This window comes from Macaca mulatta, chromosome 10 (assembly GCF_049350105.2).
Source record: "Macaca mulatta isolate MMU2019108-1 chromosome 10, T2T-MMU8v2.0, whole genome shotgun sequence".
NCBI lineage: Eukaryota > Metazoa > Chordata > Mammalia > Primates > Cercopithecidae > Macaca > Macaca mulatta.
The window spans coordinates 28487413-28502417 of NC_133415.1; the positions used below are offsets into that span (position 1 = coordinate 28487413).

The 15005-nt window shown below is 41.5% G+C and overlaps 1 protein-coding gene across 48 annotated transcripts in view; it reads left to right on the plus strand.

Annotated features, from left to right (window-relative positions):
- The window catches only part of LOC144331891 (uncharacterized), a 48389-nt gene that overhangs the window by 7748 nt on the left and 25636 nt on the right, over nucleotides 1–15005 (plus strand). For 11 of the 48 annotated variants that reach the window (XM_077950527.1, XM_077950531.1, XM_077950532.1 and 8 more), the window contains 2 exons: nucleotides 2230–2340; nucleotides 9693–9805. In XM_077950527.1, the coding sequence (XP_077806653.1) occupies nucleotides 9764–9805 (42 nt within the window). In that variant the 5' untranslated portion in view covers nucleotides 2230–2340; nucleotides 9693–9763. Of the gene's footprint in view, nucleotides 1–585; nucleotides 698–2229; nucleotides 2341–3282; nucleotides 3385–4330; nucleotides 4443–5330; nucleotides 5450–9692; nucleotides 9806–11415; nucleotides 11535–12417; nucleotides 12525–14367; nucleotides 14474–15005 lie in introns of those variants that run through there. The other 37 variants (XM_077950526.1, XM_077950547.1, XM_077950550.1 and 34 more) reach the window with 14 other exon arrangements.

Consider the following 15005-nt stretch of genomic DNA (forward strand, 5'->3'; position numbering starts at 1 on the left):
GTTCCTTGCTGCCTCAGTAAGTATAGCTTTTCGGTGTCGTTTGACATTGGGGAGCATGAGGCATTCAAGTGAGTTTCTATTTCTGGGAAGTGCTTTGGATTTTCCGGATCTTCCATGGTTCTCTGTGAATTTTGTCATTGTTCATTTACAGTTTTAAAATTGGGTTTGTCATACATGTCCAAAATTAGGGGGTACAGTGGGATTTTGTTTACTTGCGTACTTTGAGGAATGATGAAGTCAGGGTGTTTTGCATATCTATTCCCATGTCTAGTTTTTATTTATTTGTGGTGTGAACCTTCAGTGTTCCTCTCCTTTCTAGCTCTGTTGAAAGAGATCCTACCATATTGTTACTTGTAGTCACCTTCCTGTGGAGTAGATCACCAGCATTAATTCCTCCCCTGGAAATGCAACTTGGTACCTATTACCAATGCCAGCCCATGCCCTCCCCTCTCCCCAGCGTCTGATAACCACTATTGCACTTTCACTTTCAATTAGATAATTCTTTTTTAGTCTCCTCATGGGTGAGATGATGCAGTGTTTGTCTTTCTCTGCCTGTCTGATTCCACTAAATATAATGTCTTCCAGGTTTATCCGTGTTGCCACAAAGGATGTTATGTCATCAATGTTTGTTGATGGGGTGTATTTTGTTATGTCTGTATGCTGAAGTTCCTTCATCTCTTCATCAGTTGATGGACAGGTAGGTTGATTGCTTATCTTGGCTATTGTGTGTAATGCTTCGGTCAACCTGGGAAGGCAGCTATGGCTTCCTTCCATGCAGTGATTTCACTGTCCCTAAGTATATACCCACTGCTGGAATTGCCAGATGAAATGGTAGTTTTCTTTTTGATTGTTTGGGAAGCTCCAAGAGGTTTTCGTAGTGCCTATAGTAACAGTGATTTCCCCCAATAGTGCATGAGAGTATCTTTGTATGCACCTCCCTCTGGGGAATTTGTTTGAAATAATTGGTTTCTTTTTTTCAAATTAGAGTGAGTCTGTACCTGAGTGTGATTTTCAGTTACAGTTTAGAGATGACTAGTAATGCTGAGAACCACCTTTTTTATATGTTAGTGAATTGCACATTGTCTTTTCAGTGATGTCTGTTCAGGTTTGTTGTCCAGTTTTGGCTGGGTTCCTTGGTTTTGTTTTGTTCCTCAGTGGCGTGTTAGTTTCTTCTGAATGTCAGATAATCCCTTTCAGATACTTGATTCCTTGTAATGTCCTTTCTATCTGAAGAATGCCTTCTGAGTGTTGGTTGGTGCATTGTTTTCTTTACTGTGCAGTATTTCTTCAGGTTTTATTTTTTTACTGGTTGATTATTATTTTAGTTCACAGTAATTATTCTTGTAAGATATAGTCAATAATAAAAACAAGAATTTTTGACTTCTATTATTGGAAGTGTTTTCCTTCTGTTGTTTTTCTCACTATTTAACATTGATTTAGGTTTTTTGAAATTTAAGCTCACTCTGTTTTCCTGTAGGCATTTGATGCTTTGGGGTCACGTGTTTAGGTTTTAATTTGTGAGCCACAGCACCCAACCTCATTGCATCTTGTAGGCGTTCTTTTGAGAAAAATGTGTTGACTGCATACAGACATACGTTTAGGTACTGTTATGTCCATAGGTGCATGGTTTCTTTTTATGCCACTGCCGTAGTCTTTGGATAAGTAGAGTTTTTACCTGTAATTTGAAGATGAAGAGTGTGAGGCCTCCAAACTAGTTTGTATTTCCTAGGATTGCTTTGCATATTCAGGGTCTTTGGTGGTTCCGTGTGAATTTTTAGCTGTGTATAGTTAACGTTTTGTAAAACGTGTGGTTCATACCACATGTCCAGAATTAGCAGTGAATGGGACATTTTGATACTTGTATATCTTGCATAAGGATAGAATCAAGAAGTTTCTTGTGCCTGTGACCATGTATAGGTCTTATATCTTTGAGGTGTGAACATCGGTATCTCCTCCTTGGTAGCTATTTTGAGAAAGACACAACCGTATTGTTACACACAGTCTCCCTGCTGTGGAGTAGAATACCAGAATGTATTCTTCTCCTTTAACTCTCTGCATACCTATTGCCAATCCTTGCCTGTGTCCTCTCCTCTACCCAGCCTGTGGTGACCACTACTGTATTTCCACCTTCAGTGAGTAAAATTTTTCAGCTCCCACATGAGTGAGAACGTGCAGGGTTGATCCTTCTCTTTTCTCTGCCTTTCTGATTTGATTGAACATATCTTGCAGGTGCAGCCGTGTTGCGGGAAAGAGAAAATGCCCTGAATTTTGATGGCTGAAAAGTATTCCATTGTGCCTGTGTCCTGAAGATTCTTCATCCCTTCATCTGTGGATGGACAGGTAGGTTGATTCCATCTTTTGGCTATTGTCAGTAGTGTGTCAAGAAAGAAGAGAAGGAAGCTTTGTCTCCAGCATATGAATTTCATTTGCTTTCCATGGATAACCATGGGTGGGATGATGACATTACATGTTAGGCACATGTTTAATTTGTTCAGGGACCTTCCAGTGTTTTTCCTAGATCACATCCTAATTAAAGTTCCACCCAGTAGTGTGTAAGATTATCCCTTTCTTTGCCTCCTCACCAGCCTTTGCCTTATTTCAAACACAGTCTTTCTTTTTGGCAATATTCATATCAGTTGGATTGAGATGGTGCCTGAGTGTGGTTTTCATTTACATGTTTGAAATGAGTTGATCTCAAACAGTGATGTTGAGAAACCCATTCTTTTACCTGGTTTTTTGTTTTTGTTTTGTGGAGACAGTTTCTCTCTTGTTGCCCAAGCTGAAGTGCAATGGCGCCATCTCAGCTCACTGCAACCTCCATCTCCTGTGTTCAAGTGATTCTCCCTCCTCAGCCTCCTGAGTAGCTGGGAGTAGAGGTGTGTGCCCCCATACCCGGGTAATTTTTGTATTTTTAGTAGAGATGGGGTTTCACTACGTTGGCCAGGCTAGTCTCGAATCCCTGACTTCAGGTGATCTGCCTTACTCAGCCTCTCAATGTACTTGGAATCCAGGCGTGAGCCCCTGCACTCGGCTCTTGTACCTGTTAACTCATTTCATGTGTACTTATCCAAAGTGACTACACAGGTTTCCTGCTGAGTTTTTGCTGTGTTACTCAGGTTCCTTGCCCAATTTTCATTGGTTGTGTGTGTTTTCATTGATAGTAGTGTTAGTTTCTGGTAAATGTTCAATACAAACCTCCCTCTGATATGTAATTACTTACCAGTTTCTTCCAGTGTGTACTATGCCTGCTGTTTCACTTGCTTTTTTTTCTTTCTATTCCAGTGAAGAAGCTCTTCATTTTTGGTCTGTTACATGTTTCTTTTGTTGGCAGTGGTTTTGTGTTTACTCAAGAGAAATACTAATTTCTGTTTCTTTCCCTTGGCAGTGAGTATATTTTTTTGATTTTCTTAATCTTCCTTTCTCTTAGCCACCCGTGATGATAGGTTCAGGTTTCGCTAAGCTAATGCTCACCTTCAGTTTTCTCAAAGAAATTTTAAGCTTGCAGGTCTTGTGTTTGTTTGTGGAAGTGATTTTGCATGGATTTCTGTGTGTCATGGAAAACAAGGTTTTATTTAATTCTTTTGTGTGTGGATTTCTCATTTCCTCAAAGCCATTGACAGAATGAACTAGTCATTTCCCATTTTATTCAGGGTTCTTTTTAGAAATCTGTTGACTATAAGTACATGTATTTTTGTTGCTTGGATGCCTAATACTGTCCAATGGCGTATGTTTCTCTTTTTATGCCAGTTCCTTGAGCTTGAATAAGTATAGCTCTTCAGTGTAATTTGACATCGAGGAGGGTGAAGCCTTCAAATGAGTTCCTATTTCTGGGAATTGCTTTTGGATTTTCAGGGTCTTCCATGGTTCTATGAATTTTAGCATTGTTCATTTATAGTTTTAAAATTAAGTTTGTAATACATGTCCAAAATTAGGGAGTACAGCAGGTTATTTTCCTACATGTATATCCTTGAGGAATGATGAGAGCTGCATGTTTTGCATGTCTATTCCCATGTCTAGTTTTCATTTGTTTGTAGTGTGAACCTTCAGTGTTCTGCTCCTTTCTAGCTCTATTGAAAAACAGGCTACCATATTGTTACTTGTAGTCACCCCCCTGTGGAGTAGATCACCAGCATTGGTTCCTGCCCTGGAAGTGCAACTTGGTACCCATTACCATTGCCAGCCCATGCCCTCTCCTTCCCACAGTCTCTGATAACCACCACTGTACCTTCATTTCACTTAGATAATTCTTTTTTAGCTTCCACTTGGGTGAGATGATGCAGTGTTTGTCTTTCTCTGCATGGCTGATTCCATTGGATATAATGTCTTCCAGGTCCATCCGTGTTGCCGCAAATAATGTTATGTCATCAGTTTTTGTTCATGGGGCGCATTTCATTGTGTCTGTATGCCGATGCTACTTCATCTCTTCGTCAGTTGATGGATGGGTAGGTTGATTGCATATCTTGGCTATTGTGAGTAGTGCTTCCTTCAACCTGGGAAGGCAGCTATGGCTTCCATATAGTAATTTCACTGTCCCTAAGTATTTTATATTTTTAGTAGAGACACAGTTTCACCATGCATGCACATACACGCTGTTGGAATTGCTAGATGAAACGGTAGCTAGCTTTGTGATTGTTTGGGAAGCTCCGAGAGGTTTTGTAGTGCCTATGGTAACAGTGATTTCTCCCAACAGTGTATAAGAGTATCTGTGTATGCAGCTCCCCCTGGGGTATTTGTTTGAAATAATTGGTTTCTTTTTTTTGTCTGAATTAGAGTGAGTTTGTATCTGAGTGTGATTTTCATTTACAGTTTAGAGATGATTAGCAATGTTGAGAACCATCTTTCTTTTTTTTTTTTTTAACCTGTTAGTGAATTGCATATTGTCTCTTCAGTAACGTCTGTTCAGGTTTGTTGCCCAGTTTTGGCTGGGTTACTTGGTTTTGGGTGTTTTGTTTCTCAGTAGGGTGTTAGTTTCTTCCAAATGTCAGATAACAACTGCTTTTAGATGCAGGATTTATTGTAATGTCCTTTCTGTTTGAAGAATGTCTTCTGAGTGTTGGTTGGTGCGTTGTTTTCTTTACTGTGCAGAATTTCTTCAGGTTTTCTGTGTCTTTATTTCTTGATTATTATTTTAGTTAGTGGTAATTTTTTATTTTTATTCTTCCTTTTTTGGGGGGAGTTTTGCTCTGTTGCCCAGGCTGGAGTGGGGTGGCACAGTCTTGGCTCACTGCAACCTCCACCTTCCGGGTTCAAGCGATTCTTTGTCTCAGCTTCCTGAGTAGCTGGGACTACAGGTGTGCGCCACCACTCCTGGCTAATTTTTGTATTTTTAGTGGAGACACAGTTTCACCATGCTCCTGACCTCAAGTGATCTACCCACCTTGGCCTCCCAAGATGCTGGAATTACAGGTGTGAGCCACAGTCCCCAGTCAGCAGTGATTATTTTTGTAAGGTAAGGTCAATAACAAAAAACTAGAATTTTTGACTTCTATTATTGGAAGTGGTTTTTTTTCTGTTTTTATTTTTTCCTATTGTTTTCTTTTACAACCTGCCAGGTTAGATTCAGGTTTTCCAAAACTTAAGCTCACTCTGTGTTTTCCTTTTTTTTTTTTTTTTTTTTGAGGCGGAGTCTCGCTCTGTCGCCCAGGCTGGAGTGCAGTGGCGCGATCTCGGCTCACTGCAAGCTCCGCCTCCCGGGTTCCCGCCATTCTCCTGCCTCAGCCTCCCGAGTAGCTGGGACTACAGGCGCCGCCACACCACCACGCCCGGCTAATTTTTTTTGTATTTTTAGTGGAGACTGGGTTTCATTGTGTTAGCCAGGATGGTCTCGATCTCCTGACCTCGTGATCCGCCCGTCTCGGCCTCCCAAAGTGCTGGGATTACAGGCTTGAGCCACCGCGCCCGGCAACTCTGTGTTTTCCTGTAGCAGTTTTATGCTTTTGGGTCTTGTGTTTAGGGTTTAATGTATTTTGAGTTTATATTTGTGTATTCTCCCAGTCTTAAGGATGCCTTTTTTTGTTTGTTTCATTGTTTTCCTTTCCCTGTAGAAGTTGTAAAGTATCCCTAATCTCTCATGGTTATAGTTTCATATGTTAGCAGTGATTTTTGTGTTCAACACCCTACTTATACAAAACACACACAAACACGCACACACACAGCCAAGCCTTGCATTGTCTGTGGGTGTAGTTTCCCTACCTTTTTTTTTTTTTTTTTTTTTTTTTTTGTATTTTTAGTAGAGACAGAGTTTCACCATGTTAGCCAGGATGGTCTCGATCTCCTGTCCTCGTGATCCGCCTGCTTTGGCCTCCCAAAGTGCTGGGATTACAGGCATGAGCCACTGCTCCCAGCCTTTTTTTTTCTGAGATGAAGTTGTGCTCTTGTCTCTCAGGCTGGAGTGCAATGGCACGATCTCGGCTCACTGCAACCTCTGCCTCCTGGGTTCAAGCGATTCTTCTGCCTCAGCTTCCCAAGTATCTGGGATTCTAGGCGGCTGCTACCATGCCTGGCTAATTTTTGTACTTTTAGTAGAGACGGGGTTTCACCATATTGGCCAGGCTGGTCTCAAACTCCTGACCTCAGGTGATCCGCCTTGCCTTGGCCTCCCAAAGTACTGGGATTACAGGCCTGAGCCACCTTGCCCGGCCACTTTTTTTTTTTTTTTAGTGTTATGAGGCTTTTTTACCTTTTGCAGCATGTGTGCAAAGACACAGGTTTCCTAAAATATATGCCCACTCTATGTTTTCTTATAGGACTTTTACAGTTTCAAGATTGAGTTTAGGTCTTTAATTCATTTTGTGTTGATTTAGTGTATTGTGAAATGTAGGGGTCCTATTTCAGTGTTTTGCCTGTAGATAAAATCATTGATTGAACCAGACTCTCCCTTTGCCACTGTGTCTGTTTGGGGTTTTGAAAAATGTGTTCCCTACATATCATGTTGGGTTGAGTATCTGGCTATCTCATTCTGTCCCTTAGGTCCTCGTTCTGTGTTTGTGACAGTCGTGGATTGTTTGAATAACTGCAGATGCTATTTTCACTTATTATTTTCTTTGCTTCTAACCTTGGATTTTTCTTTTTCTTTTCTTTTTTTTTTTTTTTTTTTTTTGAGACAGAGTCTTGCTCTGTGGCCCAGGCTGGAGTGCAGTGGTGCGATCTTGGCTCACTGCAACCTGTGCCTCCCGGGTTCAAGCGATTCTCTTGCCTCAGCCTCCTAAGTAGCTGGGACTACAGGCACCCCCCACCATGCCAGGCTAGTTTTTGTATTTTTAGTAGAGATGAGGTTTCACCATATTGGCCAGGGTGCTTGTGAACTCTTGACCTTGTGATCTGCCCATCTTGGCCTCCCAAAGTGCTGGGATTAGAGGCATGAGCCACAGTGCCCTAACCTTGGATTTTTCTTTTAATGCTTTCTGCTCTCATTATTATAGTTTAAAGCATACATAACCAAGTTAGTTACATCTGTTGATTGTATGACGCTGAGTCTTGGGGTGCCAGCAACCCCATAACATAGGCAGTGAGCAGAGGGTCCACAGGGTGGGTCTTCAGCACACGCTCCCCCTCCCTAGTTTTTTTTTTATTGTTCTGGTGGTCATTCCAGGTGTCTGTTGTTCTCTTCTTTATATTTAAGTCCATTCAAAGTTTAGCTCCCACTTACAAGTGAGAACATGTGGCATTTGGTTTTCTATTTGGGCCTTAGTTCACTTAATGACAGTGGCCTGCAGTTTCCATCTTCTGGGCTCAGGTGATCTTCCCACCTCAGCCTCTAGATTAGATAGGACTACAGGTGCCCGCCACCACATCCAGCTATTTTTTTTTATTATTGTAGAGATGGGATTTCATCATTTTGCTCAGGCTGGTCTCGAATTCTGGACTCAAGCCATCCACCTGCCTTGGCCTCCCAAAGTGCTAGAATTACAGGTGTGAGCCACTGTGCCAGCATCTCATCCACTGTTGATGGCTAGGTTGATTCCATGTCTTTGACATTGTGAATAACACTGCCATGAACATACGAGTGCCTGTGTCTTTCAGATAGACGGATTGATTTTCCTTTGGGTAGATGCACAGGAGTGGGCTTACTGGGTGAGAGTGTAGTTCTGTTTTCAGCTCTTTGAGAAATCCCCGATCTACTTTCAACGGTGTCTGTACTGATTTTTATCCCCTGCAAAAGTGTACCAGCGTTTCCTTTCCTTGACTGCCTCGCCAGCGTGTGTTCTTTGCCTGCGTGGTCCTCACCATTGTGACCTGTGTGGGATGGCATCTCGTCATGCTTTTGATTGGCAGCTCTCTGGTAATGAGTGAGTTTTAGCATGTTTTCCTATTTGTTGGTTGCTTATTGACTTTTGAGGAGTGTGTGTTCACATCCCTGGCCCGTTTATTAATGGGATATTCTTTTTCTGTTTATTCCTCTGGTTGACTTGTTGAAGGGCCTTGTAGATTCTGCATGTTAGACGTTGGTCAGAGGCACAGTTTGGGAACGTGTTCTCCCATTCTGTACGCTGTCTGTTTACTCTGTTGTAGTCTCTCTTGCTGTGCAGCAGCTCTTTCAGGTGTTAAGTCTGACTTGTCAATTTTTGTTTTTGTTGCCGTTGCTTTTCAGGACTTAGCCATCTAAATGCTTTGCCAAAGCCTATGTGGAAAAGGATATTTTACAAGTTTTCTTATAAGATTTTAATAGTTTGAGTTTTTACATTTAAATCTTTCATTCATCTTGAGTTCCTCTTTGTGTCTGGTGTGAGGTAGGGGCCCAGTGTTATTCTTCTGCACATGGCTAGCTGCTTATTTCAACACCATTGATTGAATAGGGTGTCCTTCTCCTTTTGCTTATATGTGTGGATTCTATGTTAGATCAGATAGTTTTCAGTGTGTGGTTTTACTTCTTGGTCCTCTCTTGTGTTCTACTGCTCTGTGTGGAAGTGGGTCCCTGGCTTTTCCCTGAAATTTGAAATCAGGGAGTAATGTATCCGACATAGCCTGGATGTCTCAGGATTGCTGAGGATGAAACTCAGGGCACTTCATGGTCCCACATAAATATTAGCAGCGCGTATTTCTATTTCTTGTTTTTTTTTTTTTTTTTTTTTTTGAGACGGAGTCTTGCTCTGTCACCCAGGCTGGAGTGCAGTGGCCGGATCTCAGCTCACTGCAAGCTCCGCCTCCCGGGTTTACGCCATTCTCCTGCCTCAGCCTCCTGAGTAGCTGGGACTACAGGCGCCCGCCACCGCGCCCGGCTAGTTTTTTGTATTTTTCGCGTATTTCTATTTCTTTCAACACATGTGTTGTATAGTAAAGGAACAATACAATGAGAGGATAGAGTGGGGTGTTTTGGTCCATGCATACATTGTGAAATGATGAAATCAGGGTACTTAGTGTTTCTGTTACCTTTTCCCATTGTTTATTCCTTTATGGTGAGAACCTTCAGTATTCTCCTGTCAAGCTGCTTTGAAAGTGATGTGCCGATACTGTTAACCCTGGTCACCCTGCACTGGAATAAAACAACAGAGTTTTCCTCCTCTCATTTATATGTAACTTTATACCCTTTTACAATCCCTGCTCATTACCCCTCTTTTCTCCCAATCCCTGGAAACCAATATTGTGCTCGCCAGGTCTTTGAGATAGAGTTTCTCAGATTTTGCATGTGTGAGATGACTCAAGGTTTGTTTCTCTCCCCCTTTGCTCATTTAATTTACCCTCATGTTCTCCAGGTGCAACCGTGTGGTTCCCCACGATGTGATGTCATTGTGGTTTTCTGTGTGAAGAGTATCCCGGTGTGTACATGTGGAGCAGCTTCTTTCTCCCTTTGTCTGTGGATAAGCAGGTAGGTTGATGCTTACACTGGCTCTTGGGAACAGTGCTGGAATCCACATGGGTGGGTAGATCGATCTTTGGTGTCCTGATTTCAATGGCTTTGAGTGTATTTCCAGTAGTAGAATTGCTGGTTGAAATGGTAGTTGGAGTCTTTTAAGGTTTGGAGGAACCTCCAAGTGGTTTCTGTAGTGTGTGTGCTAGTTTACCTTCTCACGAACTGTGGAGAAGAATGTCTCTTTCTCTCTCTCTCTGGAAACACACACCAGCATTTGCCTTTCTTTCAATGTTCTTTTGTCTTTTTTTTGTTACAAAAAATAAGATGGTGTCTAAGTGTGGTTTTGATTTACATTTTGCTTGTGGTTAGCGTTGTTTGCCAAGTTATTGTGAACTTGTTTCAATGTGACATGTAAGACTGGGCAAAGGACCTGAAGACCTGAGATGGATGCACAGGTAAAATATTCTGAATCAACTTACTGATCCTCATGAGAAGTCAATCAAAACCACACTCAGATGTCATCTCATTCTGGTGACAATGAATGTTACCAAAATGAGATAGCAATTTCATTGCGGTAGAGTATGTGTGTATAACCAGCGGGTACAAGGGACATTTCGATCTATGTAAACGTAGCATCATAATGAAGTCGCAGTGTCTGGCATCTCTGTGAGCTCCAGACTTATGATTTCTCTGTGGAGAGAATATTCACAACTGACCTTTGTAGCTGTTTTGAAAATTTTGGTTTTCTGTTCTTGCCTTTTGTTCATAATGGCCTACAGCTCTGTCCAGGTTTCTGGTAAGGGCATGGATTTGTTTTTTATGGCTGTGTAGTGTTCCGTGGTGTGTATGTACCACATTTCCTTTCTCTGATCCACTGCTGATGGGCACCAAGGCTGATTCCATGTCTTCACCATTGTGAGTAGTACTGCCGTGAACATGCGAGTGCATGTGTGTTTTGGATGGAAGGATTTTCCTTCGGGTAGATCCTCAGGAGTGGGTTTGCAGCGTTGGGTGGTAGTTCTCTTTTAGGTTCTTTGAGAAATGTCCACACTGCTCTCCAGGGAGTCTGAACTAGTTTGCATTTCCCCCAACAGTGGACCTGCATTTCTTTGCTCATCTGCCCCACCAGCCTCTGTTGTTGTGGACTGTGTGTCATAATTGCCATTCTGACCAGTGTGAGATGGTATCTCAGTATGTTTCTGATTTGCATTTCTCTGATGATCAGTGAGATCGAGCATGTTTTTATTCTAATTGGTTACTGGTACACCTCCTTTTAGTGTGTGTTCATGTCCCTTGCCTATTTATGAGTTTTTTTTTTCCTGATTTTATTTGTTTAAGCTCTTTACGGTAAATCCTGGATATTAGACGTTTTTCAGATGCATAGTTGGGGAATATGTTCCCTCATTCTATAGGCTGTGTGCTGACTCTGTGGTTGTTTCTTGTACAGCAGCTCTTTTGAGCATTAGGTCCCACTGATCAGGATTGCTTTTGTTGCCATTGCTTTTGGGGGCTTGACATATAAATGCTTTGCCAAAGCCTCCGTCAAGAAGGGTATTTGCTAGATTCTCGTGCAGGATTTTTTCATTTCAGGTCTTGCATTTTTATGTGTTTATGTATTTATTTAGGGACCGCGTCTCACTCTGTCATACAGGCTGGAATGCAATGGAGCGATCTCGGCTCACTGCCCCCTTCTGGGTTCAAGTGATTCTTCTGCCTCAGTCTCCTGAATAGCTGGGCGTACAGGTACGCACCACCATGCCCGGCTAACTTTTTTTTTTTATTAGAGACGGGGTTTCACCGTGTCAGCCAGGCTGGTCTTGAACTCCCGACTTCAAGTCATCTGCCCGTTTTGACTCCCAAGTGCTTGGATTCCAGGCATGAACTGCTGCGCCCAGCCCAGGGTTTTGCATTTCAATCTTTGATTCATTTTGAGTTGCTTTCTGTACATGGTGAGACATAGGGGCCCAGGCCCAGTGTTATTTCTTCTACATCTAGCTAGCCACTTATCCCAGCACCACTTACTGATAGGGAGTCCTTTCTCTTATTTTTGTTGATTTTTTTCAAGTGTCAGGTGGTTTCAGGTGTGTAGGTTTATATCTAGGTCTTCTAATCTGTTCCACTGTGGAACTGGGTCCCCAGCTTTTCAGTGAAAATGCCAAGCTACTACATTGTCTATGGGTGTTTCCTTGTTTTAACGTATTTTAAATACCTTTAGCAGCCTACGTGCATGGATTTCTTTTCTAAAATACACGTGCACCCTATGTTTTCTTGTAGGAGTTTTGTGGTTTCAGAGTTGAGTTTTAGGTCTTTAATGTATTTTGCATTGATTGTTGTGTTGCATGACATAAGGGTCCTATTTCAGTGGTTTGTATGTGAATATTCAGTTTGCTCAAAATCATCTATTGAATAGGTTCTCTTTTGCCCATTGCGTCTTTTTGGTGTCCTTTTGAAAAATGTGTTCACTATATGTAAATTGGGGTTGAGTATTTGGTTTACTCATTCTGTCCACTTTCTTAGTTTATGCCAATAAAATATTGTTTGCATAATTATAAAAGTTTGTATTTTTCATTCATGTTTTTAGCTTCTAAGTTTGTATTTTTTTAACATAATTTCTATGTTTATTATAGACTAAAGCATACAAAGGCAGATTAGTTACTGCCTTTGGTATATTGCATGACACTGAGACTTGGGGTCCGAGCAACCTGATCATGCAGGCAGTGGGTGTACCCACCAGGTAGGTCTTTAGCCCATACCTCGTCCCTTCTTCCTTTTTCATCTGATAGTCACTAGTGTCTGTTGTTTTCACTTTTACGGTAGGGTGTATTCAATGTTAGCTCCACCTTAGAAGTGAGAACATGTGGCATTTGGTGTTCTGTGTTTTCCTTATTTCTCATTAGATAATGGCCTCCAGCTCCTTTCATGTTGCTGCCAAGGACATGATTTCCTCTTTTTTTTTTTTTACGGCTGCCTAGTGTTTTGTGGTATGTATGTACCACATTTTCCTTTTCAGATCCACTGTTGATGGGTACCTAGGTTGATTTCACGTGTTTGCCGTTGTAAATAGTGCCGTCATGAGCGTTTGTGTGCAAGTGTGCTTTGGACAGAAGGATTTATTTTCCTTGTGTATACCCCAGTAGTGGGATTGCTGAGTCAGATGGTAATTCTGGTTTAAGTTCTTTGAGCAATCTCCGAAGTGCTTTCCATGGTGTCTGAACTACTTTTCATTTTCACCAAAAGTGGACCAGTGCCCCCTTTCTCTGCTGTCTTGCCAGTGTCTTTTTTGTTTTTAACTTTGTAATCGCCATTCTGACCAGCATGAGATGATATCCATTATGCTTTTGATTTATATTTCTCTGACAATTAGGTTGAGCATGTTTTCACTTTTGTTGGTTGCTTGTACTTCATCTTTCGAGAAGTGTGTGTTTATATCCATTGCCTATTTATTAATTGAATATTTGGGGAGTTTTGCTAATTGATTTGTGTAAGGTCTTTAACGTAGATTCTGGATATTAGACCTTGGTCAGGTGCATAGTTTGGGAACATTTTCTCTCATCCTGTATGTCGTCTGTCTACTCTGTGGGTAATTTCTTGTGTTGCATGGTGACTCTTTAGTGTATTAGGTCCCACATGTCGATTATTGCTGTTGTTGCAGTGTCATGTGGGGTCTTAGGCGTATAAATGCTTTGTCAAAGCTAATGTCGAGAAGGGTATTTCCTAGGGTCTCTTGTAGGATTTTTGTACTTTGAGGTCTTCCATTTATATCTTTCATCTGAGTGAACTTTGGTACATGGTGAGAAGTAGAAGCCTAGTGTTACTTACTCTTCTGCATATGGCTCACCATTTATCCCCAAGACTGTTGAAAAGGGAGTTCTTTCCCCATTACTTATCATTGTGTATTTCATCCAGCATCAGGTGGTATGAGGTGTGTGAGTTTACTTCAGGTTCTCTGTTCTTTTCCACTCATCCATGTGGAAGCAGGTCCCTAGAGTTTGAGTGAAATTTCACATCAGGGAGTGTGATGCATCCAATGTAGTTTGGATTTCTCAGAATTTCTTTGGAAATGCCCTGCATGAACTTCAGCTGACATGAACTTCAGCATTGTTTCTTTCTATGTACTTAAAAACAATTTGTCCTGTAGTAAAAGTATACGATTAAAGAGCAGAGTGGGACATTTTGATCCACGCATATATACCTTGTGTAATGAGGAAAGCAAGGCATTGACTGTCTCTATTACCTTGTGTAGTTATTATTTATTAGTTCTCTGTGGTTGCAATGTTCAGAATCCTTCTTTTCAGACTTTTTTGGAAAATATGGTAGGATACGGTTAACTCTAGACATCCTACTGTGGAATAGAACAGCTGAATTTATTCCTGTCATCTGAGTGTAACATTGTATCCATTTCCCAGTTCCTGCCCGGACTCTCCAACTCCCAGCCTCTCTTCACCACTGTGGAACTTTCTATATCTAGGAGATAAGGTCGTTTAGAGAGAAAGTTGATCTCATTCTCACATGCATGAAATCATGCCGCGTTTGTCTTTCTCTTCCTGGCTTATTTCATTGAAAGTCATGTCCTCCAGGTTTCTGTACGTTGCTGCAGATGACATGGTTTCATGAATTTCTCTGGCCGAAGAGGATGCCATTGTGTACTGCAGTTTCTTTATCCCTTCATCTGTGCATGAACAGGTAGGTTGATTGGATACCTTCGCTATTGTGCATAGTGCTTCAGTCACCATAAGAAGGCCGATATCTCTTCAACATAACAGATTCCATGTGCTTTCTGTGTATAACCAGTGGTGGGATTCCTGGGTGAACGGGTAGTTGTAAAATATTTAAGTCACCTTCCACTGTTCCGCTTCGTGTGTATAGTAATGTACATTCCCACCAATAGTGTATAAAATCTCTTTTTCTGCATTTCTACATTGGCCACTGCCTGTGAATGTATGGGTTTTTTGCTGTTTTTGGTAAGTTTCATTCTAATTAGAGTGAGAGGTATCTGAGTGTGGTTTGCACTTAGACATGTGTGTGAGGATTAGTGAAGTTGAGCAACTTCTCTGTGACCTGTCAGTCAATTTCGTGGTTACTTTTCAGATGTGCCTGTTCAGGTTCTTTGCCCAGTTTTAGCTTGGGTATTAGGTTGTGTTCATTTTCCAAGTTAGAGTAGTGTTAGTTTCTCATACATGTTAGATTGCAACCCCTTTCACAGATATGATTCTGC